The following is a 26447-nucleotide window of genomic DNA, read 5'->3' on the forward strand; positions in this document are numbered from 1 at the left end:
GCTCACACACCTACACTTGTCCACAATCAGACTCAGCATGTGAGTGTTGCGCTGAATAATCCAGAACACAAAGGGGTTCAGTTTCTGCAAAGAACTGAGTTGTCAAAATAGTGAGCGCTCCTCAGTGCCACACGTTTTCTTTCATTCTTAGTCTCACATCCTCCAGCACATGCTTTAATCAGGATAGAGTCAGGCGTGCCGAACTGTGATGTTAAACGCACACAGAAACACATGCGGCACATGTCCTTGCATACATGTAGGCACATGCTATGCTTTAAGTCACAGTCACAAAGAGATACTCCCTTCATCCTTTCCTCCTTCTCTGTCTCTGCCTCTCAAGCAAACAGACACTGTAATTCTTGATGGTCACTGATGTTTTCATCTGTCTATCCCCAATCAGGGTGCATGGGAAATTCAGTCACAGCCAGACTCTGTTCACTCACAGCTCCAGGAAGTAGGGAGTGAGAAAGAGAGAGTGTGAAATAAGGGCTAGAGATAAAAGATTAAGCAAGAGTTGCACAAGTGTAGAAGTTAAAATTGAGACAGGGAGTGACAGAGGGCAGGAAGAGGGACTGGTGTTTTAAATGTTTGCAGATGGACCATGCAGTAAGATATGTGCTCAGAAAACCAAACGTCTGTCGATAAGGAATGATTATTTGTGAAATAGTTGTTCTGTTGAGCTGTGCTGGCACACATAGAGCCGAGCAAAGCTGTTATGTGTCATGACACTGTTTTTGCACAAACAGACAAATGATATGAATGGAAAACACTTGTTCCCTTCATGTAGCGAGCACTGGAGGGCTGACTCTAACAGATAAGCCAAAAGTTCCCAGCAGAAAACGGACAATAAAATGGGACAGTAGGTGGGAAGGGAGGAAGAACAATGAGATGTGGGGACAAAAACAGACCCTGCGAAAGAAAATGGAAGAGAGGGTTCAGCCTCTGGCCCTAAGACACAGAAGCAAGAGGTTGGCTGCAGCACAAAGGAAAAAGAGAGATAAAGAGAGACAGAGGGAGAAGAATTTGAGCAGGAGTATTCTATTGAACACACTACTCACTTCCTCTACCAGCTGGACATTCTGACTGTATGTAGAGTATATTTTCACATGGCCACCAGTAACACAAATAAAAGTAGAAGCACCATAAAACTCCACAAAAGAACAGTAAGCAAACTTTCCTAAGAACATGGATAGAATGAGGGCAGAAATAAAAGTTCTTAAATAAAAGTACTGACAATAAATGTATTATTATATAAAATGTGTTACTGGATGGTTGTCACTGATGCATAAGCATGTATGCAACATCTTAATTTGACCCTCTTTATAACTGTGTAGTTCAAAAAATAAGGCTTTCAGTAATCCATATTGTTCTTATTGTCAACAAGATAAGGCTTTCAATAATCCATATTGTTCTTATTGTCAACAATTCTCATAGAAACAAAACCAACAATGTCTTATTCTGCCTCTCAATACTGTGTTTTCACACTTCTTCAGCCCTAAGACACATTGTTCATACTCAAGATGACATTCTTCAAACATAGGTAATGAATTTTTTTTTTAAGTAAAAGCTAAATATTTCCATTATAAAGACACTATAACTTTTAGCAGACATAACCCAGAAAGTAGCAAACAGACTGTTTTCAGTGGCGGGTTGATACACATTTGTTGCTCTGGGGTGATTTTCTGACATTAAGAGGGATACATAATTTGACCAGATTTAGAAGGCAAGTTTCTCTACACTTTATTTTGGATGTATCACATAAATGCAGCTATCAAACAAACAACACCTTAGAATTCTACTTCTGCAGCTTAAACTTTGTTTCTACAAGATCTTATTAACCTGCAAGGATGTGTCTAGAACAAAAAGCACTTTAATGGGTTGCGGGCCTAATTTCTACTATTGATTATACAAATTAAACTAGTACAAAATAAAATCTCAAATAAAAATATAAACAAGATAAACACAATCCTCAAGGCAACTGTGGGAAATGAGGCAGCAAGTGGCTGCAAATGTTATTTATGGATGGTGACGCTGTTAGGGGCTCATGGGCTTTTCATCTCTTGGAAAGCTTTAATTTTTCATGCTGATTGTGTTGTGAAGTTTAATTGGTTGCTGTGTTGTGTTGTGTTTGACACAATGCTTGGCTAATGCTAGTGCAAATGTGCACTGTTTTATCATGTTGGGGACAAGGGAGGGGAGGTAAGCCTTGCATCCTCTCGCTCTCCTCTATAAAATAGGCATCAGGTGTGATTTCATGAGGGACAGAGATAAATGATATTTCTCTTTTTCTTTCTCTCTTTCTTTTCTGGTCTTTTAGTGTCGGTCATTTTGCCTCCTATTCATGATCTTTTACTCTCTGTTATTCTGTTCCAGCAGGTTTGCTCTCTCTCTCTCTCTCTATCTTCTTTTGATCCATCCCTTTCCATGTATTTCTGTTCATATTTCTTTTTCTTTTTCACCCCAGGCAAACAAGCTACGCACAAAAACCCTCAAGAATACATTGAACCCAGTGTGGAATGAGACACTGGTGTATCATGGCATCACAGCAGCCGACATGACCACCAAAACACTCAGGTAGGTGCTCAGCTTTGCATTTCACTCAGGGCAGCAATTAGCTGTATTCCCCAGAGAGCCTAATGACCAGATTATGGTGTGGAGGATGGAGAGCCATGCTTCCAATCCTCCAATAAACTGCCAGGAGCTGTCTATGCTTCCCAGAGGGCTTTTCCAGGTAATTCATTATTTTATGCAGGCGATGCCAACCAACTGTTCCACTCGTTATTGCTGTGGCAACAGCTCAGGTGTTGACTGTGCAGTCAGACTCCACCCTCTCCTTCCCACAGTGCTCTCCATATGGAGTGATTGAGGTCAAGTGTAGCCATCTTGGCCCAAAAACGCTGATGCACTCGTGTCATCCTGCATGTGCATGTCAATTCAGAGTAGGAGTTTCGCACGTTTTGTTTACGATGCATACAATCAGTCACTTTGCTCAGTGGATTCATTATAGGGTTGGATGGCATTGTTTATCCTGAGGAAACATGAATACAAATGCATGCTGACATATGCGCACAGCCACACACACACACACACACACACACACACACACACACACACAAATAATTCTCATCTACTCCGTGTACACACAGTCAGGTGAGTGCTTATCCTCTTGTGTGTATTTCAAGGGCACTCACTTGCAGGAAAGAACATGCATGGTCCCTTTTCTTATGCTGAGAAAATATGCACATGCATACACACACACACACACACACACACACACACACACACACACACGTCCTTGAGCTTTTACAAACACAGTAGTAAATTTGCAAACGGCCGCTTGAGGAAAGTCCCCTCAAACTAGAGGAAACCCACCTGACCTCTGCTCAAGGACACAGCTCACAGACACAAACCAGCAGGGGGGGCTCTGAGTAGCCAAAAGGAAGAACAGGAGGAGGAGGAGGAGTGTAACCATTGTCAAGTGAGAGTTGGCTGCCAAGATCAACAAGAGAGCAGGAGTGAAAGCGCGAATTATGTCAAGTGACATTTAAGGGGTTGTGGAAGAAGAAACTAGGGAGGCTAGGATTGGCAAAGATGACAGAATAAAGAGATGGAGACAATCCAAGCATCACTTGACAGAGACGGAGAAGCTGGTTCAGAGAAAGTAATGAGATGGATAAAGTGATGAATTAGACTTAGCTGAGGGGGAAAAGCAGGGGTTGTGGAGGAGTTTAGTCAGAAATATGTAAGACCACAAATGAGCGAGAATGAATGAAATGCTGTTTGACAGTGAGGGCGGATGGTGGTGGTGGTGGGGGCAAGATAATGGGAGGATGAAATCTGCTCAAACTCTCTCTGGATGTGTTCTGGTGCCAGAGTGATACCTCAACCAACTGACACACTTTGTTCTCATTACTCCACAGAAAGAGAGAAGTCAGAAAAGGGAGAATCAGAAAGGGAGCCCCAGAGAGATATTTACTCAGTGGGTTGTGCCCTGCTGCATCCCTCACTGTGGTTCCCAGCAGGGCACAGAGGTGGGGATGCTCTACTCTATGATCCCCATGCTCGGTGCACCGCTGAGTGGGGGAACGCTGCCCAGACTCAGGCTCTCTGTCGACCTGCCTGAAGGCCTAGTCAGGTGTATAGTTAAACTGGTCCATACTGTAGTCAAACCAAATCATCTTAAGGTTGAAATGTAAAAAGAAATATTTGCATTTAAGCTGTTTTTTTTACCATTTGGCACCTCAGCCAAAAAAGCTGGAGTGCAGTCAAACCCCTTGGAGTCATTCTACTGCACCGCTCTTTGTACCAAAGGACAAATGTAATGCAGTGTGCACAGTGAAGGGAGAAGACTGTGTTTATGCATTTATTTATGTATTTTGCTCTTCATTCACTCATTTGCAGTTACAGTGATTATATAAAGCCATTATGCTGAGGCAAAATGCACTTAACTAGAGAAGGGATGACTAAATAGAAGCTGGTAATGAAATGGCTTGGAGGAGAAACAAACTTCTCAAACCTGTGACAGCATTCATTTTTTATATTCTGTATTCAACAACTTCCTCGGTGTGCAGACTTTATCTCTGAGGGCCACTGGAGGTCTCATCTGTTATTAAGAATGAACCAGCTGGGTAAACTAATAACCAGTGTCCTCGATCCAGACTTCACGGTTGGCCTCATACCCGCTAATCCTTTAATTGGAGCAGCAAGACTGCCAGAGGTGCTCATGTCTTAAGTTACAAGCCAAACCAACTTGAATACACTGCAAAAACGTTCATCTGTGCAAGTCAGTCTGTTACTGAGTCTTAAACTCAGTATAGTTCATTTGAAACAAACTTTTTACTCATCACAAGCAAAGCTGTCTTGTTTCAAGACCGATTTATGAGCTATGACTAAATTTTAGAAAAATACCTGAAACACAAAAAAGGCAACCGGAAAAAAAAGTTGATTTATAAGAATCCTCTGAAGTTTGAATATTATGCAGATAGGATTGTTGTATTCCAGTTAGTTTGAGATTTGGTTTTAATTTCAGTTGCTGCAATCCATCTCTGCTATTGGGCAAATTTCAAATATTTTAGAAAGTACTGAGTGATAACACAGTGCCTGGATACATTAAAGCTACTCTATCTAATTTCTTTTCAGCTGCTAGAAGGTCTAGTGAGGCTCACATCAAACCGGCACCATTTGCTTCCCCCATTACATTCTGTTTCTTAATGACAATGTAAACTACAGATACCTGGTTGCAACAATTTAGAGCAAGCAGCCTCCACTTTGAAGCTAGTGCTAGCTGATTTACGAGTGATGTTACACAAAGCACTAACATTACACAAAACTTTAATTAAAGTACTGAGTGATAACATAGGGACCTGATTTTGACAACGCAAAGTATATTAATAATTCAGTACAAAGATAAACTTATGACCATGCTAGGTCACTAACGTCACAAACAGATTAGCATTAGATGCTGATGCATCCAGATGGAAGGCTGCCACAAATGTGAATCCTTTTTCTGCTTTTAATATTCTCCATCTGAGAAAGCCAAACTAATGTTAACCCTGGTTTTTGCTCCTTCTTTGTCCCACTTGCTCTGTCCAAAAGAATGTGGCCTCTTTGTTTTGAAATGACTATTTACAGTTTGAAAAATATTTCTTATAACCTTCACTATGTGGTGGGGGGGGCGCTAACGTAAGGACCTGATTTTGACAACGCAAAGTAGAGAAGCTGGAATAACAACAGAAGGGCTGTAAATGATAGACTGTCACTGAGGGGGTAGGATGCCTCAGACACACAACGTCCTGTCCCATTTTCACTTGATTTACCAGACAATGTGTAAAACCTTAGTTAATGCACCTTTTAATGAAACATCTGTTTTATGTGTATTTTAAAGCACACAAAGAAAGCTGAATGGTATTTTAATGCATACCTCGGGGAAAATCTTATGTTCAAGGCTCTTCATGGCTTTTATCACTAAAATTATTATCAGGCTGCCAGTTCACAGAGGAGCGATGGAACATGTGGAGGTAGTGTAGTGTGTGTGTGTGTGTGTGTGTGTGTTAAAGGAGTACCGACATGAAGTCAGTGCCAGGTCTAGTCTCGCTTCTCTCAAATTCTTCTCCTTATCTCTACCTCTGTCAGGCTTTGTAATAGACTCACACTTGTGAGTTGTGGGGAGGTGGAAACAAATCAAGGACTTGGTTTGGTATTGAATGAACGCTGACATTGGCTATTGGATGTCTCAAGTGAGATGTATAGTCAGGTACTGAAATGTTCAAATCTTTAATTGAGCATTAGGTGTTAAAGTGATGTTTTGGTTGGTTGCTTGATTTTTAGCCATGCCAGCAGCAAGGCTTTTTGCCTGTCTGTTGTGTCAGCTGGTAGGTCCACATCTGTGGTCCACACTGAAATATCTCTATGACAGATTGCCATGAAAGTTTGTACAGACATTTATGACACCCTCAGTATGAATTGTGATGACTTTGATGGTCCATTCACTTTTCATCTAGTGCTGTCATGAGGTCAAAACTTTAATCTGCCCAGTATGATCAATGCCTGTAAAACAAAAGACATTAGCATCCGACTCAGCTGTGTTTAGTGCCAATTAGCACATTAATATGCTATGCTATGTGTGTGCATTTGTGTGTGTGTGTGTGTGTACACTTTGGCACCACAACATGAACAGATTCCACCAGCACCTGCTTGGTGTTTTGTGGACTTCTAAAGCTGGAAAACTGTGGGAGAGGGTGAGAGCATATGGATGGAACATTTTGCATGGACGAAGCCAAAAGTCTGGGTAGAACTGATGTCACATTCCACCACAACCTTTATGTCATCACAGACACCCTACATGTATGACACAGCAAAGGCACATAAATCATCTGTCAGCTGTGGTCATGAGTCAAAGATATTCAAAAACTTCTGCTGGTGACACAAATCAGTTCCAACTAAAACGGAAGCTTGTCAAACGTCCACACGTCAGCCGGACAGGACGAGAGGGGGAAGTGCAGGAAGGTGTGTGTGTTTGTGTGTGTGTGGAGAGAGAAAGCTTGAGAATACAGAGTCAGGAGTGAGGGAAAAATCAAGAGCGATGACAGGCCATCTGGGAATATTTGAGTGCAGAGAGAACACTGTAGCAGGTGATGAGGCCATGAAGACTACTGTAGCTGATGAGATATTAAACATCACCAAGAGTGAATAAGTGGAAGAAATAATTTTACAGATATGTAACAATATAAATGAAAATACATATCCAGTGGTCTTTTAAATTTAGTCTGTGACCAGAGATACAAAACAGAGAAGTTATTGTAGACTAGTCCAAGGATGACTGTTGAAGTAATGAAGCCATCATTACTACAGTGAAATCTTCCTTAACACCACTTCATGTACTGTATATAAACAATTTCACTTTTTAGTTAATTATATGAGAACATATCACCAGGAGATCCTGCGGAATTTATCACGTGTTGGAGGTTTAATGTCACTGATTTTTTTTTAAGATGCTTTCATTGGAAATCACCAAAGATATGCTGCATTATGTTATTAGTTATTTTTAGTGATGCTGGCAGTGTGCTGTAATAACAATATTATTTGGCTGGTTGGTCCATTCCTTTGGTCCAGACTGAAATATCTCAGCAACTATTAAATGGATTCCCATGAAATTTTATACAGACATACCCACTCCTTAGACCATGAAGCCTAATGACATTGGAGACCCAGTGACTTTTATTCTAGCATCATTTGCAGATCTAATTTGTCCAATACTTTATCTCTTTAAAAGTTTTCTTTAATTTTGCTTCACAAAGCCTAAGTCATAACCAATTCCATATTAGTATTTTGGGAATAATTAGGTTACACATTTTTGCAGGCTGCCTTCATCTGACAAACAGGCGACTGCCAGCTTTGATTGATACCATCATTTAAAATGCATTCAGAAGCAATGTAGTCTATAAAACATAAATTTGCATATGAACGTATGGTACATCTTCAAAGTCAATCTTCACACACCGAAGGTCCAAAAAATACTTTAAACAATATATACAAGACACAATGTAGGCAAATGAGTTGATAGCAGTTCTCTGCTTGTATACAACATACTGTAAAATCAGTGTCCTTTCAGCTCAAAGAGATGCAAAATGAAAACTGATTATGTGCTCTTCAAACTGTCTCTTTCCTCTTACATGTTTCACTTACAACTAATTAGTGTCTGATGGAGCCAAGAAGGAAGTGATTGAAACTCTTTGGAAACCCTCTTTCTCTTGAGCAGTACACACATCTTCTCATCATTCATGAGGCAGCTCACCAGAAACCTGGATTGATTGTTCAGATGCACTTTGGATATATATTTGGCACTGTCTACACTTGCTTCATGATAATGAGCAAGGCAGAGGGTTCATCTGTAGCTTTTCAGTGACTCACCTGCTTCTTCTCTGCTTCCTTGTGCGGATGAAGGCTGTGTGTATGTGACATGGACAGACTCGGAAGAAATGAATTCATCGGAGAGGTGAGAGTGGCTCTGAAGAAACTGAAAGAGGGCGAGAGCAAACGGTACAATATGAGCCTGGAAAGAATTGCACAGGTTTGTGTATGTGTGTGTGTGTTTGACTGTGCATGGACTGTCCACATACATACCAATTGGGACTCTGTGGACATATATATATATATCAAGCAAGCTGTGTCCTATTTCCAATGTGCATGTTTGCCTGGGGGCTCTAAGGCATCAATTTCAAATGCTGCATCATATTGTGTAATAGCTATTCACCTGGAAGTTCTGTAGGCAAAAACACAGATTACGATCTCTCTCTCTCTCTCGCTCTCTCTCTCTCTGTCTTGTTGCAGAATAAAGAAACGAACAATCAGATGGTGGACCAGGGAGCGCTTGTGGCTGAGGAGGAGGTAGAGCTTCATAAACTTTATCATCACCAATTTAAGACCAAAATGTCTTATTGTCGTTTCCCAATACTTTTCTATATCTAACTCATATTCTGTAGTTAGGGGTTTGTAATCAATATACAACATGTATGATTTCTCTACTGAGACGCTGATTATGGTTGAACATGGACATTAAAAACAGCAGTATCATTTTGCCTGACCCAGATACTGTTTGGCTGTTAATTACAAAGTCTAATTTTAATACTCCTGTTGCCCATACAGACACACCATTTCCTGGACAGAGAAAATGATGTGACAAATTGCAATTTATTTATTTGCACTCATTATTTTAATTTCATTTTCATCTAGTGGTTATTTTATTTCTTGTTTCTTTAAATGAAAAGTGTTTTGAAAAAGTATGTTGAGGCTGCTGCAGGATACCCCACTGTGTGCATTCACTGAACTGGAAAATGTACTGCACGAGTGGAAACAAGTGCTGTTTCTGATCCTGTTGTTTTGTGTGTCTCTAGCGTGGCCGCATCCTGGTGTCACTGTGCTATAACACAGAGAAGGGCTGTCTGCTGGTTGGTATCATACGCTGTGCTCATCTGGCTGCTATGGACTCCAATGGCTACTCTGACCCTTTCGTCAAAATGTAAGTCACATCGGATACTCATGAACAAAATGGTTATGCTTATACGTGACGACTGTGCATTAGCAGTTTACATTCAGTTGCAGTGTTTTGTGCCAATGGAGGAAGTGCTGTAAAGATTAAAGTGTAGAAGTCAGCATGCGGCTTCACCAGTGTGATGTTATGTCTCATGAGAGCAGTCAGTGTTCACATTTTTCTAATTTAATCATGATCACAAGCGTTTTGTGCCAAAGGAATACTCAGTGGAAATTTGGCAGAGAACATGTTGCCAGTGTCTGTACTGTAGTATCTCACTGAAGGGCACTAGGTGTTAATCTGATTCCACAGTTTCTTTCATTTGAGAGTTGAAATTCTTCATTTCACTGCTCCCTCACAAATTGTTTCCCAGCGCCAAAATGTTTCATCTTAAATGCTTCCAGAGAGACATAGTCTCTAGAAAATATTACATGTGGTAATGTTTTTTTTCTAAGATGTTTCTGCAGCTGTTTCAACACCTCTTACAAGTCCTATTTTCCAACATTGAGAAGCTGCTTCATTTCCTTTGTACATTGAATTGTGAGACAGTTATGTACATAAAAAGAAAACGTTTTAGTCTACATACAAACTTTTCAAGAATACTCAATTTTGTCACTTTAACCTTTGTTCTATTACACACATGCTTTGCCCTTTAACCGGTTAGACAGGCCTGAGGTGGCATAGCCAGATGTCATATTCTTATGGGACATCACCCACAAACCTAGGAACCATACATACATACATGGGACACACACATTGCAGGGCCTATTAATGTGAAGTCACCATAAGCCTGGCCAGCCTAATACAGTACAGCAAACAACAAGCAGATAAACAACATATCCATAACTCTGAACTGCCTTTTTGAGCTGACGTAGGATAGTTCTGTGGCAGGATCTAAGACACAAGGAAACAGTCTGCTGCATATTATGTACCTTAAAAATCACTGACATTTGGGAGATGCAATCCTGATCATACTGCAAAACTTGGTGAAATTCTCTCAGCCAACGCAACTCTATTCAAAGTCTAAAACACAAAGAAGCAAAGTGTTCGACAGCTGTACACCTGAGCCAGCCTTCTTGTGTGTATGTAAGCTGTACACCTGAGCCAGCCTTCTTGTAAATCATGCGCAGTGACAGATTAAACCCACACAACTCAATCTCTGATCTGCCTGCTGCATTTAAATACCAGTTGTACTGGGAGTGAGAGCTCCCACACAGGACAACCAATCATGTAACCAGTGCCACCTCCAGAAGAAGTGGGAGGGTTCATGGGAGAAGGAGCACCAGTTTGCTGCACCTTCACTTTTAGTTTGTTCAGTGGATTAGACTGTGATGCAAAGCAGTGTGATTAGAATACAGTCATTTAAGGTTCAATAATAGATAAGCTACTCTTGACTTGGTTTTGACCCCTTTGATTTTTGGCCAAGTGATGTTTGTTTCTGGCCTGAAGATGATGGTAAAATATATGGAAAAAGAGATGGAATAGCTCGAATTTCTTCCAGCCCCCTTGTGTGCTAAATGTAGATTTTAAGCTGGAACATGCTTCTGCTGGCGGCATGTAGGTGAATGTGCACCGCTGTCATTCAAAGAGGTTTGCTTTGCTGTTTTTGTTTATTCTTTACACTTAGTTACATTTATTCCTGTATGTATTCCCCCCCCCCCCCGGAACCAGCTAGGAAGTTACAAGAACTGTTCAGCTTGTGTGATATACAGGCCAGCATGACACACTCAGATTTCACATGTGTGCATGTTGGCTCTTCTGTGTGTCTCTGCACCCTCACTTACTCATAACACACTTCCTCTGCTGAGATTTGCAGAAAAATGTACGTGTATTTTTTGCAAAAGTCCAGTTCTACAGGAAGGACCAGATGACCCACTGGACAGCAAAGGGAAGCTGGAAAGCAGAGGGGTTCCACACAGTTTGGACTGAATGAAAAGGATAGATAATTACAGGACTGAAAAGCATTTTTTCCTGATCTTGTTTTCATCTGGGGGCATGCATTACTCACTCACAATTTGAAAGTCTTTTCTGTGGTGAGAGATAAGAGAAACAGAAAACAAAGTGGAATCTCATATCTTGTAAAATCTCTCAGACACGCACGAGGATCTTTGTCTTCTTTCTGTCCAAGTTACTGATTTATCTTAAAAGTGATACATTGTTTTTTTTTTATCAAGCTAGGAGAACATTACACATACACTCAGAATACTCCCCTTCTTTCTGTTCCTCTCTTCCCTGTTGCTGTTACTGTTTGGCCTCCCTCGTCTTGTTCTGCATCTCTGAAGTTGCTGTGCCTTTCTGTACAGACTCTTTTAGGTTATATGATTTGTTTAAGCCACTGCTCTGATTTGATTCTTATTTGTGGCACTTCAGCTTTTGGGATTTTTCATTTGCCTGTCTGCCACAGTTTCCTCTTGTATCTGTTTCCATCACAAAGAGCTTTGTTTACGTCGGCTCAGTGGATGTTCTGCAGAGTATATGCTGCTCTTTTAATGCAACCTTTTGTGGTTTCCATGACAGGCCTAAGATAACTTGTGCTGAGAAGTTTTAGTGGAGTTAACTTTAAACAGAGAAATGGGGTGAATTAATAACTGGCATCGGTGAATTACATCTCTAGAGCAGCCTGAGCAGCTAAGTGAACATAGGAATTAATGTGCTTAACAAACTTTATGGCTTACTTCACCATTAGAGCGGTGATGTCCTGCAGCTGTAACACCAGCAGTCTTCTTCAGTAATCTGTAACTAAATGATCTGGATGCCAGTTGCTCTTTAATTATGCTGTGTATGTGTGCATTTGTGCATTTGTCCAGAAGGCTCTTCCGGTCGGTCTTTTCTCTCAATCAGCTTTTCAAGCCTATTCAAGTGGCTCAAGGTCAGAATGAGGGCAGAGCTAATTTGTCTCCCATTTAAAAGCACATATTAGCATTTTAGAGATTAAATGAGTTTATATCCTTGAGAAGCCTTTATTTCTCTCCCCTGCTCTTCACACATGACCTTTTTTTAAAGAAATAAATTATTGTGTTGGAAAAAAAATGTCTGAAGGGAGAAAAAGTGCCAAACATGTCAGATATTTCCTGCCGACCAAGCACATCGCCCTGCTCTTTTTTTTTCTAAACTCTTGTGTGAAGTGAAAATTAGGACTCTTCTGTGCAGCAGGCATATATTTAGCTCTTCTTTTCAAATTCTCACTTATTTTCTCTATCACGCTTTTTCCCAATCTCTGCGTCATAACTTCTTGGTTTGGTTCCTGTTTTAAACACCACCTCCCTCTCTCTCATCACTCCCTGACACATCTCAGTGTGTTTGTTGTTTCTTTTTCCATTCACACACAGTCTTGTGCTCATGTTTGTCTCTCCCTAACTTAATTTGCTGTCAGGATGGTTTAAGGTATCAAATTCCCATGCAGTCATTTTTAGAGAGTTGTCAGTTAGTCACTTGACTATGCAGCTTCTATGACATGAAGGCATATTTTCAGAACAGATGAAAAAGACCACGTGCTTCTCAGTGGATATGATGTAAAACTTTGAGTGTTATTTTCCTGAGAGTTACTTAAGAAGATTGACTCTACTCTTATGTCAGTATGGTAAATATAAAGCTACAGCCGTCAGCCCAGTAGGTCAGTATTTAAACACCACTGTGGTTATTAGAGAACAACAGCTTCCACTCCTTGTGAACCTTGTTAGTCTGTAGAGGCTGGTGACAGAGAGCTAAAATGGCTTAGTGATACAGGGCAGAAATATGGGCTTAGTTATTTTATTGTATTCTGCAGTGGACCACCTACTTTTTAAGGAAACTGTTAACAAACGGTATTCTTCACATTGAATTTTCTACAGTAAATTGTGCATAATTCAGTTGGTGCATTATGAAACATATTTTTGTTTTTGCTATCAGTGTTATGAATGATACTATTTTTTTTACTCTGGAAATTGGAATTCCTCCATCTGAGCTGCTTCATAGCCATATCTGAAATGTCATTTGACACAACTCAGACCGAGTTGTCCCCCAGGCTTTCACCTCACCCTCTCACATGCTGCTGGTCAAATGGAAGCTTTGTTTGCATGAATCCCTCAATTGATTCAGTTTTTCCTTCCAGTTTATCTTTATTGTTCTTGTGAAGGCAGGCAGACTATTGTATACGCATCAGCCAATATGAATTATTTTGGAAATGCTGATTAGCTCATGAATAATATGACCTTTCAAAGTGTAGTCACAGGCTGACAACACACTGCAATGGCTTAAACTTTGATGTGGGTATTACAGTTTATTACTGGTGGCTGAGGCACCCACATTTAAAAGAGAAAAGAGGTACATTTTTCTAGAGTTTTAGTCTGAACTGTTTTCTCTAATGCAGTTTGTTCAGTGGTTGTCAGGCTAAATGTGACGACTGCAAACTGTCTGCCTCTGATGTGCAAAACTGGGCCATACCGTCCCTTGAAGCGTTCTCAAAACAAATTTGGTGGGCAGCCAAATTTTAATCAACATTTTTCTTAACTCTGCGGTTTAACTAAGCTCTACAGAGTTTTTAGCATCTTTGAGCTCATTGTTTTGGTTTTATGACCTGTAACTTTACGGTTTGGTTCTGTGTGAAAGTGCTTATTTTCATTTTCTTAATAAACAACACACTACAACACCTGTCCAGCACAAAAAGGAAGTATTTAGCAGCTAAAGATCTGGATGTTTCCCTCAAGAGATGGTAGAGACTAAATATTGGACTTCCATTCATCAGCTGTCCAGAAACTTCAAATGAATGATAATGCACAAATAGGCAGCTATTTGTGCAACATGGTTGCCATAACAACCTTATAATGTGATAATATGCCCATGCTGTCTTTACTGCTTGTCGCACTGCCAATAAAAATTCAATTAATGCAGCTTTAACTTAAGCCAAATTATGAAATATGTTAAAGAAGATTTGCATAATTTATATGTATTTTGTTTCTTATCGATTAAAGACCATGTGATCTCTCAGCTTTGTCTTTTGTTATTGTTTTATTTTTTCATCTTTCTTTATGCTTTCTATTAGTTTCTGTTCCTCCTCCAGTTCCTTCTCCACCTCCATTCCTCCATCCTTCCCTCGCTCTGAATCCAGCTCTGTTGTGACAGCCCCAGGCCCATCTCATGCATCAGCTGTCAGGCAGGATTCATCACTGTCAGAGGGGAGGCTGGAAGAGTGAGATATCTCAGCAGCTGAACATCTTGACTTGGAATTTATGCTGATGATGACTCCCATTGCCCTCCAGCGATCCTTCTGTCACCTCTTTGCTGGAGCATTCTCCTCGCACATGAGCATGATTATGATCTTGCTGTGGTCTACTGCCTCTCTCTCACTCTCTGCCTTTCTATTTCACAAGCTCACTATCCCTGCCTTTCTTCAAAAGACTTCTAGGTTGCAATTAGCACAGCAAAAAGATGTTGCACACTGTCTGTCTGCTTTTGTTCTCTGCCATTCAGCCACTTAGTGTCACAAGAGGGAAAACAACAACAAAGTCATGGACCAGTTACTTGGAACTTAGAAATAATGAATGTTCTGTTTAAAGAAACAGCGCATTGAATATCTTAGTTGTACAGATCTTGTTTTTATAGTTGTCCCTTTTCAAAAATTTGCCTATTAGCACTAAATCTCAATAATTAACATTCAAAGGGTGGCACTGATCTTCTCATGTCACTGTCCATGAGAAATCAAATGAAAATAAGTGTCAAAAACACAAGCTATGTGTTATCTTGAAGTTGTACATAAACTGAGAAAAAGATTCCAATGATTTTATGTCTACTTCAGCTTTTGCTCTCTTTGTCTCCATTTCTTAGTGTCTTGCAACCAGATATGGGAAAAAAGTCCAAGTACAAGACATCAGTGAAGAAAAAGACTCTTAATCCTGAATTCAATGAGGTAATGCTCTAGAAATTAACGCAGTACACCTAGCATATTTTATTTTTCTACTGAGCTTCAAATGACTGTCTGTCATGTATAGCATAGAAAGTAGTCTAATTACTTCAAATGTGACATCTCCTTGATGGGGTCTTAGCATCAATCTGCATGTTTCTACTGAAAATGAACAAAATTCAGCTCCTTTCAACTTGTGTTTATGAATCATTAATATAAATCTGTTCTTGTGTGTGTCACCTGCACAGGAGTTTTCATATGAAGTACCCCTGGACCAGCTGGCAAAGAAAACCCTGGAGATCACCGTGTGGGACTATGATTTGGGAATGAGCAACGACTTCATAGGTACTCTGAGAAAAATTGTGTTATGGAGGGGAGGAATGGAGAGAAAAGCAGCAGCAGCAAAGTAGATGGCTACACAAGTGTCTGAAAGAAAGTGACGCAATTGCAGACAACAACAACAAAAAGAAAAACCAGGCCGAGCGTGGGTGGAGAGAAAAGTTGAAAAAATGTGGGGAAATGAGAGGTAATTATGAGGCTTGAAGAGAATGAATCAGCAAGCGAAGGGCAATTTGATTCAAAAAGGAAATGGAGAGGCTTTAAAAATCAGAAAGGAGAACATTTTTACTAAATTCCCATTCTTTATAGACTGGGCACATCAGATCGCTGCTGTCTTGTCAGACAGCTAAAGAGCTTTGGCCCGGTGTGTATATCACAGCGATGGAGCACATGTGAGCTCAGGAAGTGATGGGAAACTAGTGGTATGGCAGTGAGAATGGATTATTCACTGTGAGCTCGAAGACCTTCAGATCAAAGTGTTTTACCCAGTCCGGTGTATGTGTTTGTGTGTGTGTGTGTGTGTGTGTGTGGCAGGGGTGGGTGGGCTGGAGACACTCAGTGGTTAGATAAGCCCAGTGAGTTATTAGCCCTCCTGGGGAGAAAAAAGCCATCAGTCTTTTAAACAACTCCAGATAGCAGCCATTCCCTTGACCATTATCATTACAGGTTTAGCTACAGCAGCCTGCCAGGTATGTTAATTGGGGCTGGAATAAAAATGACACAGAGACAACAAGGAATGGAGAAAAAAGAACTGATAAAGAAACAGAGTGAACACAATCCCAGTGCAGTAAGAGCAATAACAAGTGTGCAGACAGATATAGAGGATGTCAAATGATAAAACATGACACTGTATTTGAGAAAGTTACAACTAAAAAGAAGTTGGATGCTGCAAGAAGTAAAACCTGAATTAAAACTGGTGTGGCTTTTGAATGACAGTGACAACTGAGAGAACAAAAAGGGGCTGAAAAGTGATGCCATGGTGGGTGTATTTCTGCTGGACAGGTAAATATCAGTTCTGTTTGGGGGGCATTTGTTATTTTCTTGAAATCTGTAAGTGGTAGTCAGGCAGTGCACGTTGTGTTTTGAAGGTTTTGGAGAGAAGTCAGAACTAAAGGGTGGGATTTCTTCTGTTGTCAACTTTCAAAATATGCTTCCTGATGTTTCCAGGATCGCCAACCCTACCTTTAAAGAATACACGGAGGAGAAAAAGGGCAAATTGACAAGCAAATGGGGGCAAATTTGCAAAAAAACTAAAACCAAAAACACAAGCAGTCAACCAAGAGGTTGACTTGAGGGAGCAATCGATACACAGTGAGAGATTAGAAATTTCATCCTCATCATGAGCCACAACTAAACCAGGAAACTGTACAGTCTTACAGAGAATATAATACAACTGCTCTATAAACGAGGCACAGATACCAGAGCTGTGTAAATCTTTTGGCACAAGTGAAGTCCACTGAGACAAGTCCAAATCAAGTCTCAAGTAGGGATAAGCCATTCCAAAATAGCAGATCAGTATCAATGCCAATATCGATCATAATGAGCAGATCAGGTATCAGTTCAAACTTGTGGGAGGGTTTGTGCACATCTGCTTTCCAGCCTGTGTGTCAGCCTCACCCTGGTCTGCATCATCTCATCCAGTACTGGTTCCTCATCCTTTTTCTGTCCCCTCAGTGTATGTCAGGATGGCTGACCGTTCATTTAACAATCCACAGGCTCAGGAAACATTCCACTAATTTCTGTTCAGAGCTGGCGCGAGTGTTGTTGGGGACAGGGGTGGAGGTGGGAAAGTGTTGTGCGTGAGCATCCTATTGAAACTGTCAGCATGTTTAGACCTGCTTTGCCACTTGCCTGTTTGCATGTAAGAGGAAAGAAAAGGAGGATAGAGGCTATAAAATATTCCTCTCTTCCCAGCAGCATAATCTCAGGCTGAGCTCAGATGAGTCGCAGATCAACAATTGAGCCTTGTTTGCTCACAGCTGTCATTTTCCAGATCCGGCATTGCCAAAATACAATGTCTGAATCTTCACGCTCCATTACTTGTGCAATCACAGCTGAGGGAATGGCTTTGTTATATCCTTAGTATGACAACTATACCTGCATCTCTCTCTGTTATAGACTGCCTTTCCACCTTCGCTTTCATCACCTCTGCTCATTTTCACCTGAGTCATTTCCTGCTATATATTTATTGCCCCCACCCATGGTGCTTAGCGGCCATGCTCTTTCATTAAATCTTTTGTTGTCTAAATCTCTTTGAGGTAATTACCCAGCTACCTGTTTTAGCTCTCTCTCTCTCTGCCTCAAGGAATTGTTCTTGAATGTTTGTTTACTTCCTTCTGTGCTCCCACGCCTGTCTGCCTGGCAAATAACAATGAACCTTTATTTGCACAAATGTTGATGAACATTATTGCCAAGTTATCCATAGTTTTTGTTTCTTTCAAGTAAATATATTATTGTATCATCAGCATATAACAGAAGCAGACCTAGCATAGAGCCATGGGATGCACTGACATTTCCCTCTTATCAGGTTTAGCTTGAATAGTTTCAAAAAGGAAACAATTGGCTGCCGAAGTAGAGTGGTTTGCACAAATAAAGAAGCAGGATCAGTGTATGAGAGAAGACTGATGCTTGGTGTAGACTTGGTTATGAACTGCAGTTTCAAGAGAAAGGCTTTGAGGATCCATACTTCTCTCTGGCACTGGTGGACCCCCTGCATGAAAGGGGGGAGAGAGAGGATAGAAAGATGCACAAAAAGGAGAAGGAAAGTTGGTTTAAGAAAAGCAAACACAGAAGTGAGTCTTTCTTGCTGGTTTAAATATATCTGGGAGAGGAAGGCATGTGTGTTTCAGGCATGCCCTGCTGCTGAACTTCAGATTGAAAATCTCCAATAAACCAGATAAAAGCTCAAGTTCAAAATAAATCAATATGTTAAAACCCTAGCCAGCACATTTAATACCAGCAGGTCTGACCCACCTGCCACCACCATTTTTCTCCTTTGCACACGCTGGTGACACTTTATTCTGCTTCTCCCTCTTTTGTTTCAGGTGGAGTCGAGCTGGGCATTAATGCAAGCGGTCAGAGACTCAGGCACTGGTTCGAGTGTCTCAAAAACAAAGGGAAGAAAGTAGAGTACTGGCACACGCTCACACAACAAGGAGCCCCAAGCAATGACAAACCGGACTAGATTACATAAGATGTTCGTGCGTACATACACATGTAAACACACACACTTGACTCACTGAGCAACGGTTGAAAGCAGAGACCAAGTCCAGCAGTAATACAGTAACAGCAAAGGATAAAACATGCAATAATAATAATGTTGAAAATGAAATCCCTCATATAATGCTGATAATTACAGCACCAAGTATTAGTATATGATATTCATACTAATATTAGTGATCTGAACAAATATTTTTTAAAGGTGAACCAAATTGTGACAATGTCCTCATTAAAGTGTTAAAGTAACCAAACAATAATCACAATTGTGCTTACTTACCTTACTGTATCGTGGAAGTTGATCATATTATGTCTTTACACTAAATTTACACCTAATGTACTCAAAGATCATTCAGTGGAAGGGGCCAGCAGTATGTGCACCCTAGTGACTCATAATGTGGTTTATAGTTACAGGAGCGTGGGTATTATAAAAGGGTGATTTTAGTGTTTGTTAATCTGATGCAAAACAAAGCACAAAATGATCCATTTGGTGGATTTGTACCTTTACTGTTTCAGTGTCTTTTCATTGTCTTTTAGTGATAGTGGCTTTCTTCATATCATACATTAACGAGTCAGCGTTTGTGTGCAAGCTGTTTGTGTGTGTGTGTGCATGAGGGCTATGAGAAAATGAGTGCCTACGTTGTCTGTCTGGGCCACGTGAACTGATCTGCATTCATGTCGTGCCCCATCCAAAATGTCTTCATCCGTCTTCAGAAGCAGAGAGGTGCTGGAGAAATAATAATGAAGGACAAGAAAGACAAATACAAGAGAGAGATCCTCCACCACGGGCCATAGTGGTGTCGGTGTTCCTGGCCGGAGAACATTTGACAAGCTGTCAATCATGTGCCAGACCTTTGCCATCAGTTTCTCCTATTGCCAGACAGTCATAGAGCAACTGTAAGAACAAAATATGTCTTTATACATAACCACTGACTGCTCTCTTCAACTTTACTGATGGACTTCTAAAGTTATGTGTAGCGGCAGGAGGTGCTGTTGGTATCTTGATTTCACCTCAGCATTACTAGATATTTTTCAACATTATCCAGGCAAATTTTCTTTACTGAGTCCAATTCTGCTCCAACAGAGTCACAGACAGCAGTGGAAAGTAATTAAGTACATTTAATCAAGTACTGCACTTAAGTAGAATTTTGACATATCTGTACTTTACTTGACTAATTTGAGTTTGTGCTACTTCATACTTAAACTTCACTACATCTTAAGGGTAAATATTGTACTTTTTAACTCTACCACATTTGTTTTATACATTCAGTTACTAGTTGCTTTTTTTTAAACCAGATTAATACAAAAATTACTGTATAATTATCAGACCATATTGATCTCCAGTGGAAAATTCACAAGCTACTCAGCAGTAATTCAAATTATAAGCATATATGCTAGTTAAAACTAGCTCCCCCTCTACAAGATGCAACATTGCAGTAACACTGCATAAGTAATTGTAATGAAATCATATGATAAATGTGCAATTCTGCATAATAAGTACTTTTACTTTTAGTACTTTAAGTATGTTTTGATTCAAATACTTTTGTACTTTTACTGAAGTAACATTCTGAGTGCATGACTTGTACTTGTAACAAAGTAGTTTTACACTGTTGTATTGCTAATTTTACTTAAGTAAGGGATCTGAGGACCACTGGTCACAAATGATGCAGCATTTTTTTCATACAGAGCAGTAGCACACTACTGATATAAGATTTTTAAAATTCAGGTTTGGATTGGTCCGATTATTTGATTTGTGAAAATATGGTGTTCTAATCCATTTTTATACAGCCCATACACCCTCCTTGTGAGGATTTACACAAATATGTCAAAAATATTTGGCTGAAACAAACCTCAGCCCTTTGTGGGAGTCATTGCTGTGATCAGTGTTCCCTTCATCCCATTACTTCTGACCTACTAGATATCAGGTCTAGTGGTGTATTTCATCCTCTGGACAGTAGACAGGACCACTGGGACTCCTCTGCCCATGTCTGTGAATCATATGATTGCCTACTGAAATAATTCCCCCCCATAAATTTAACCTCAGGAGGACTAAAGTGAAATTACATCCTGCATGCACATTTGTTAGTAGGGGACAATGGGTACTCACAAAGCAGGATCCAAAATATAGAGAAGCTATGTTACAGTGCAAACCTGCAAGTGTGTTATGTGTCTCTATTCATATATTTGCATATCAGCTAGCTTGTTGCTGATTTCTCTAAATACCCCCCACCCTTTTTAACTGTTGACTTGATCTGTCCACTCATATTCTTGCAGTCTCTCATCGTCGACCACAAAAACTGGTCCCTTCAGTGGTGAATTAGGTTTAGAACAAAAAGGGCTTGGGCATTATAAAAGCTTAGAACTAAACTATGTGCTGTAACAGTATGCTTAAACACATTTTCAGTGACTTTAATGAGAGGGTTGGGGCATGAATAGTGGGTTTTCTGTACTTTCTCTATGCACATCGAACCTCCCAGCACATCAGCAGTAAGATAATCAAACCAAAACAACAACAATATCATATTATCCAAGCATCAAACAATGCATTTCTGGGAATACTCAGTTTTGTTTTGAGATTAGACTGTGTGACAGTGATCTAATAGAGGTCACATTTCTGGCTGGATAGTTGCTTATTCCTTTCTCTGGATCTGTTGGTTTTGTTTACAGCCACCAAATTTTCCTGACTCTCGTCTATTGACCCCGCTTTGCTTATGTAATCATTTTATCTCCAATGAAGCTGCATGTTTAACAGTCCCCATCAGCTTGTATAATAGAGTGTAACCTTAGCTGATCATTCTGAATGCTGATGTGTTTACAGTCTATGCTATCTGTTCAGTTACTGTCACTGTGTATTTGTTTGTTTGTGAATATGATGATTCAGGGTATTTTTCGCTCAGTTGCTGTGCTTTACCAAGCAAGCTATTGCTTTAAATGAAACCTTTACTGTCACAGATTTTGACACTTGTCTTCCTTAAATTGATATGAGTGGCAATGATGCAGGAGGGCTGAGATGGGAATGAGATGGGAGTTCGTTACTGCAGTTCCTGTGTATTCACTGTCAATGTCAATCACACAGTATGGCCGCCATCATGTGGTGGGTTTGTGTAATTACTTCGCAAAATAAACTGAAGTCGTTTCAGAGGTTGTCGGTCTTTCTTTAAATGATATTATGATCCATATTGAGCTTAGTTCTTCAAAAACACAAGACAAGCAGCAAATGTACTTGTGTCTTTATTTCTCATCATCTTTGAAAACAATCAACATCCAAGCCTGTGTATGTTGTAAGGGTCTCTTTTGAGACTAAAAAAATGCTTCTACTGAACTTTTTTTTTTTTTAAAAAGCAGCTGAATTTTCACAAGAAGCAGTAAGATAAAGAAAAATAATTGTGTTTCAATTATATCAGGGAACTTTTGTTTATATTTGCATTATTTCTTTCCTGCTCGTGTGATGCTGATACATTTCCACTCTCTCGCTCTTTCTGTGTCTGCCCCTCATTTTTCTCTCTCATGGCTCAGTCACTCTGCCCATAAAGAGTGGCACATTGGCCTGGTCACTCCACAGCAACATGATGAAAGGCCGCAAGGCAGTGAATGAAGGGAAGGAGCGAGAAAACACCATAGAGGTGACGGCACCGGCCTCTACTCCTTGTTCAGTGAGTGCAAGGTAGGCTCTGTGTTTGGCTTCACTGAGAACCACACTCTCTTTGGAGATGAGGCCACACAGATTGGGTCTTTCAAAGAGTGACTTCAGTCCTGTGTGGGGAATAGGGAGAGAAAAGCCCAGAAAGATTATGGAGAGATAAAATTAGGGAGGAAAGCAAAGTAAGTGGACCAGATACAGGAGCATCAAAGAGCAGATGGGAAGACATATTTCACCAATGGTACCTAATGGCTGTCTGCTGGCTTGTACACAAGCTGAAAGCATGGAGGGTAGTCAGTATGTGGTATTAATACACAGTCTGGCAGACAGAAAAGATCATGAAGTGACTTTAGAAAGAACAAACCTAAATCCCCAAGAAGCATGTTCATGTTTGGCTGGGCATCTATCTTGATTTGGGGCAGAGTAACCTCAATATGCTGAGGATGTGTTTTGTTCATCAGTTCTATCATTTCGCGCACAGCTGTGTCCGTCATCCTGTTCTCCACCTGCTGCAGGTCAGTAAGTGTGTTGGTGCGGGGCAGCAGGATGTAAAGACTGCTGTCACCTGTGAGAGCAAACCTCGCCACCTGTTGCCAATATAAAACATTGAGGTGTTTTCAAAGTCAGACACTATGGGTCCCCTCTCAGACAAAATGAAGACAACTGTGCCCTTCCCCCAGAGACCTCTGAATCTATTATAATGTAAAAAATATAAACAATGTAACATGAAAAACATTCAAATTATTGAATTTTGTCAATCTTATGATTATTTTTTTTAATATAATTTGGGGGTTACCCGATTGTAAGTTTTGAATACAATTCCCATAATGCATTGGGAGACAAACAGGAAGCTCAATATTGTCATATACTCAATAGGTACAGAGTGCATTTTAGCACTTTGTGTATGTTCACATTTTAGCATAATTAGAATTATGGTGAATTAACAATTAGCAGTTTCTGTTTGCAGTATATTGATGAATGTACAGCACAAACAGCTATCACTGGATTACTTTAGTACTAAACATTTTAAAAATGATTTACAGGGAAGTTCTAGAGTTATAGTTTTAATGATTGTTAAGAATATTTGTGGATGTTTATTCACTATAAGGTAAGATCAGATATATTACAGATGATATCCTCAGAAACTGTAAGTAACACTGAGTATAAAAATATGTGTATTAGGTCTATGTAGTCAGATTTGACTGGATTATGAAGCAAAGATTTTGACGCAAACTGCAGCAGTCAGAGTCTCAGGGGTTTAAAGGACCTTTGACCCCATTCAAATCTTGAGGTGTACCTTACAGTCTAAACGCCTCGTCAGTGTAGCATATGAATGGATGAAGATGTGTGTTTCTGTGTTTGTTACCTGTGCCATTAGCGAAACAGCATATGTCATAGTCGCCATGTATTTCTGGTGATAGAGGATAGGCACCTTTACCGTATCACCATTCAGTTTTACAAAATGTTCCTTGTGTGATTTTGGCTCAAACTTGACCTTCCACTGACCTGAGACACACATATACACAGTTTAATAGTTTCTACAATTTTCACATATACACACTTATGCACACACACACTTTACTGACCGTTAAAGGATACAGCGTTGAGCAGGATCAGCTGTGTACTGGGTGATACAAAGTCAACCAAATGTTTGATTTTATTTTTGGTTTTACTGGCGACCCATTGGTTGACCATCCATGTGTTTTTCTCACTGGTATTCAATAGCCTGGTGGGTTCCGCGTCATAAAACTGAATGGACTGGTTAATAAAGGACTCACTCACATTCAGTTCTGAGGAAAAGAACAGTAAAAACATAATGAGCTGCAGAAAGAGAGATCCATTTAGCTTCGTATATGTGCAGTCTCTTTTGCATTTCTCTTTAACAAACAGCTATTTCATGTGCTTCATGCAGTGACAGTAATACGGGGATTATAGTAGATCTGAGAAGCCATTTGCAAGGAGCTGGCCAACTTCTCTCTCAGCTTCTTCATCTGGAAGTGAACACAGTGGAAGTCGTGAGGCACGGAGACCGCATCCTCAATAGATTCACGGGTCTCATCCCTTGCACCTGAAGGTAACACAACAAAGAAAAGGCATAATATTGAAAGAGATATACTTTAGAGTGCATTAGAAAGCTGTAAAGTATGTCTGACATTCAATCTAAAATGAGGAAAACTGCTGTGACATTTTAAAGTGAGAAAGGTTTTATGTATTTTCCAAGTTATATAAAAGGCTCCTTGTCTAAATGTACTCAGTCAGCAAATGGATAATATTGTTTGTTAGACCAAAGAATGTTAAAGGACAAAGCTGGTATCTCTATTTTTTTGGATAAACTGGATAATTTTCATGTAAAAAAGAGGTTTAATAATTTCTTAAACAGCTGATATTGTTGTTCTTTGCTAATATTTTTCAAACAGAGGGAAATAGTATTTTTGTTGGTATCTATTTGGTGCAGTTGGTGCATTGTTGAGTATTTCTGGCAACAGGACAATGTATGTGGGATCAACTCAAAGTAAACTACAGTGCCCCCCATCATAATCATCAGGAGATATGTCATACATTGCAAAAATTAGGCTCATGATCTGTTTTAACAGGTTTCAGACAAAAGTGTAGCTCTCTGGCACAGAGAAATAAGCTATAACTTTCTTATCTTTTCCTACCTAATAACAAATGGGAGAGAATCGAACTGATGCTGATTGGAGAGAAGAGCAGGTTGCCAGAGGGAAGTGACTTTTTAAAGGAAGAATAGAGCTTCATGGAAAACTCTGTGACTGATTCTTGCAGCATGGGTTCCCCTGTGCGACTGTTCTCATCCAGGCAGGGTTCCCATGCGATAGTGTTGGCGCACGAGTGTGGCTTAGGGATATAAGGATCTGAAATAAGTTTAGGCAGATAGTTAAAAAAAATGTACATTACTGCAGTACCTATCATAACATTGTTTGGATTTGAGTTATTTATTTAATCTAATGGATTCAATTTATTGTAACTTTGTGTTCATTGGTATTAAATACTTATTTAGAGCTTGTTGTGCAGTTTATCATAAAAATAGTGATTTCACAATGCATGGACTGTGCAGTAACATAGCAGCACAGAGAAAAGGTTGCCAGACCTACCTTCAACAATAACATTTACAGTGCTCAACGGCTCCCCATCAGCAGTTTCACAGTGGTAAATTCCAGCATCCTCTTTGACAATGTTTCTGAGACTGATAGTCTGGTCACTGTCATGTGGGTCAAGTTGCTCCAGCCCCACTTTACCTGTTGAATCATCAGGACTCAGTTGTGCCCTATTGTCAGAACCTTTCTCTTTGAACCACAGTGCAGCATCTGTGACTTGGCTACCAGGTGGGAAATGGCATGGGAGCTTAATTTCATCTGAACCGGTAGCTACCCTAATGGTATAGCCAATTGATGCTGTAGAGAGAGACACAAACACTTTTGACTCTTTTAGATTTAAGCTTTTTGTTCAATGTTATAAATCCATTTTAAATGTATCCAAAATCAGAATGCTCCATTGCATTTATGAGTAAACAAAATTAAGAGTCATATACTGTATGCATGAAGAAAAATGTCTACCCCACCATCAACTGTGATGCTGTACATCCTATGCATCACCATGTTCTCCTCTTTGAACAAACACACATAGTCGCCCTTGTTGGCAGCGGTTACAGGGGATATAATGAGCTCGCCATTCTTTTCAACTCTAGTGTTGACAGGTGGCTGCCGTCTTATATTTTTACCTGTTTAAGAAAATGATAAACAGTAAAATAAACAAACACACACACACACACACACACACACACACACACACACACACACACACACATATAGAGTGGGGATAGAATG

At 40.0% G+C, this 26447-nt stretch overlaps 2 protein-coding genes across 3 annotated transcripts in view; one reads left to right on the plus strand and one right to left on the minus strand.

Annotated features, from left to right (window-relative positions):
* doc2g (double C2-like domains, gamma) overlaps positions 1 to 20521 on the plus strand; it is a 25897-nt gene extending 5376 nt beyond the window's left edge. The window contains exons 5-11 of the mRNA XM_020602098.1: positions 2465 to 2574; positions 8443 to 8569; positions 8830 to 8886; positions 9393 to 9517; positions 15332 to 15413; positions 15656 to 15752; positions 18791 to 20521. Coding sequence (XP_020457754.1) covers positions 2465 to 2574; positions 8443 to 8569; positions 8830 to 8886; positions 9393 to 9517; positions 15332 to 15413; positions 15656 to 15752; positions 18791 to 18930 — 738 coding nt within the window. The 3' untranslated portion in view covers positions 18931 to 20521. The remainder of the gene's footprint in view (positions 1 to 2464; positions 2575 to 8442; positions 8570 to 8829; positions 8887 to 9392; positions 9518 to 15331; positions 15414 to 15655; positions 15753 to 18790) is intronic.
* Positions 20522 to 22190: 1669 nt separating this feature from the next.
* Positions 22191 to 26447, minus strand: part of serping1 (serpin peptidase inhibitor, clade G (C1 inhibitor), member 1) — a 7546-nt gene continuing 3289 nt past the window's right edge. For both annotated transcript variants that reach the window (XM_020602121.1, XM_020602122.1), the window contains exons 4-11: positions 26183 to 26341; positions 25716 to 26015; positions 25263 to 25475; positions 24527 to 24670; positions 24189 to 24392; positions 23969 to 24108; positions 22967 to 23189; positions 22191 to 22715 (exon numbers count right to left, since the gene is read on the minus strand). In XM_020602121.1, the coding sequence (XP_020457777.1) occupies positions 22468 to 22715; positions 22967 to 23189; positions 23969 to 24108; positions 24189 to 24392; positions 24527 to 24670; positions 25263 to 25475; positions 25716 to 26015; positions 26183 to 26341 (1631 nt within the window). In that variant the 3' untranslated portion in view covers positions 22191 to 22467. The remainder of the gene's footprint in view (positions 22716 to 22966; positions 23190 to 23968; positions 24109 to 24188; positions 24393 to 24526; positions 24671 to 25262; positions 25476 to 25715; positions 26016 to 26182; positions 26342 to 26447) is intronic.

This window comes from Monopterus albus, unplaced genomic scaffold, assembly GCF_001952655.1.
Source record: "Monopterus albus unplaced genomic scaffold, M_albus_1.0 scaffold54.1, whole genome shotgun sequence".
Classification (NCBI taxonomy): Eukaryota; Metazoa; Chordata; class Actinopteri; order Synbranchiformes; family Synbranchidae; genus Monopterus; species Monopterus albus.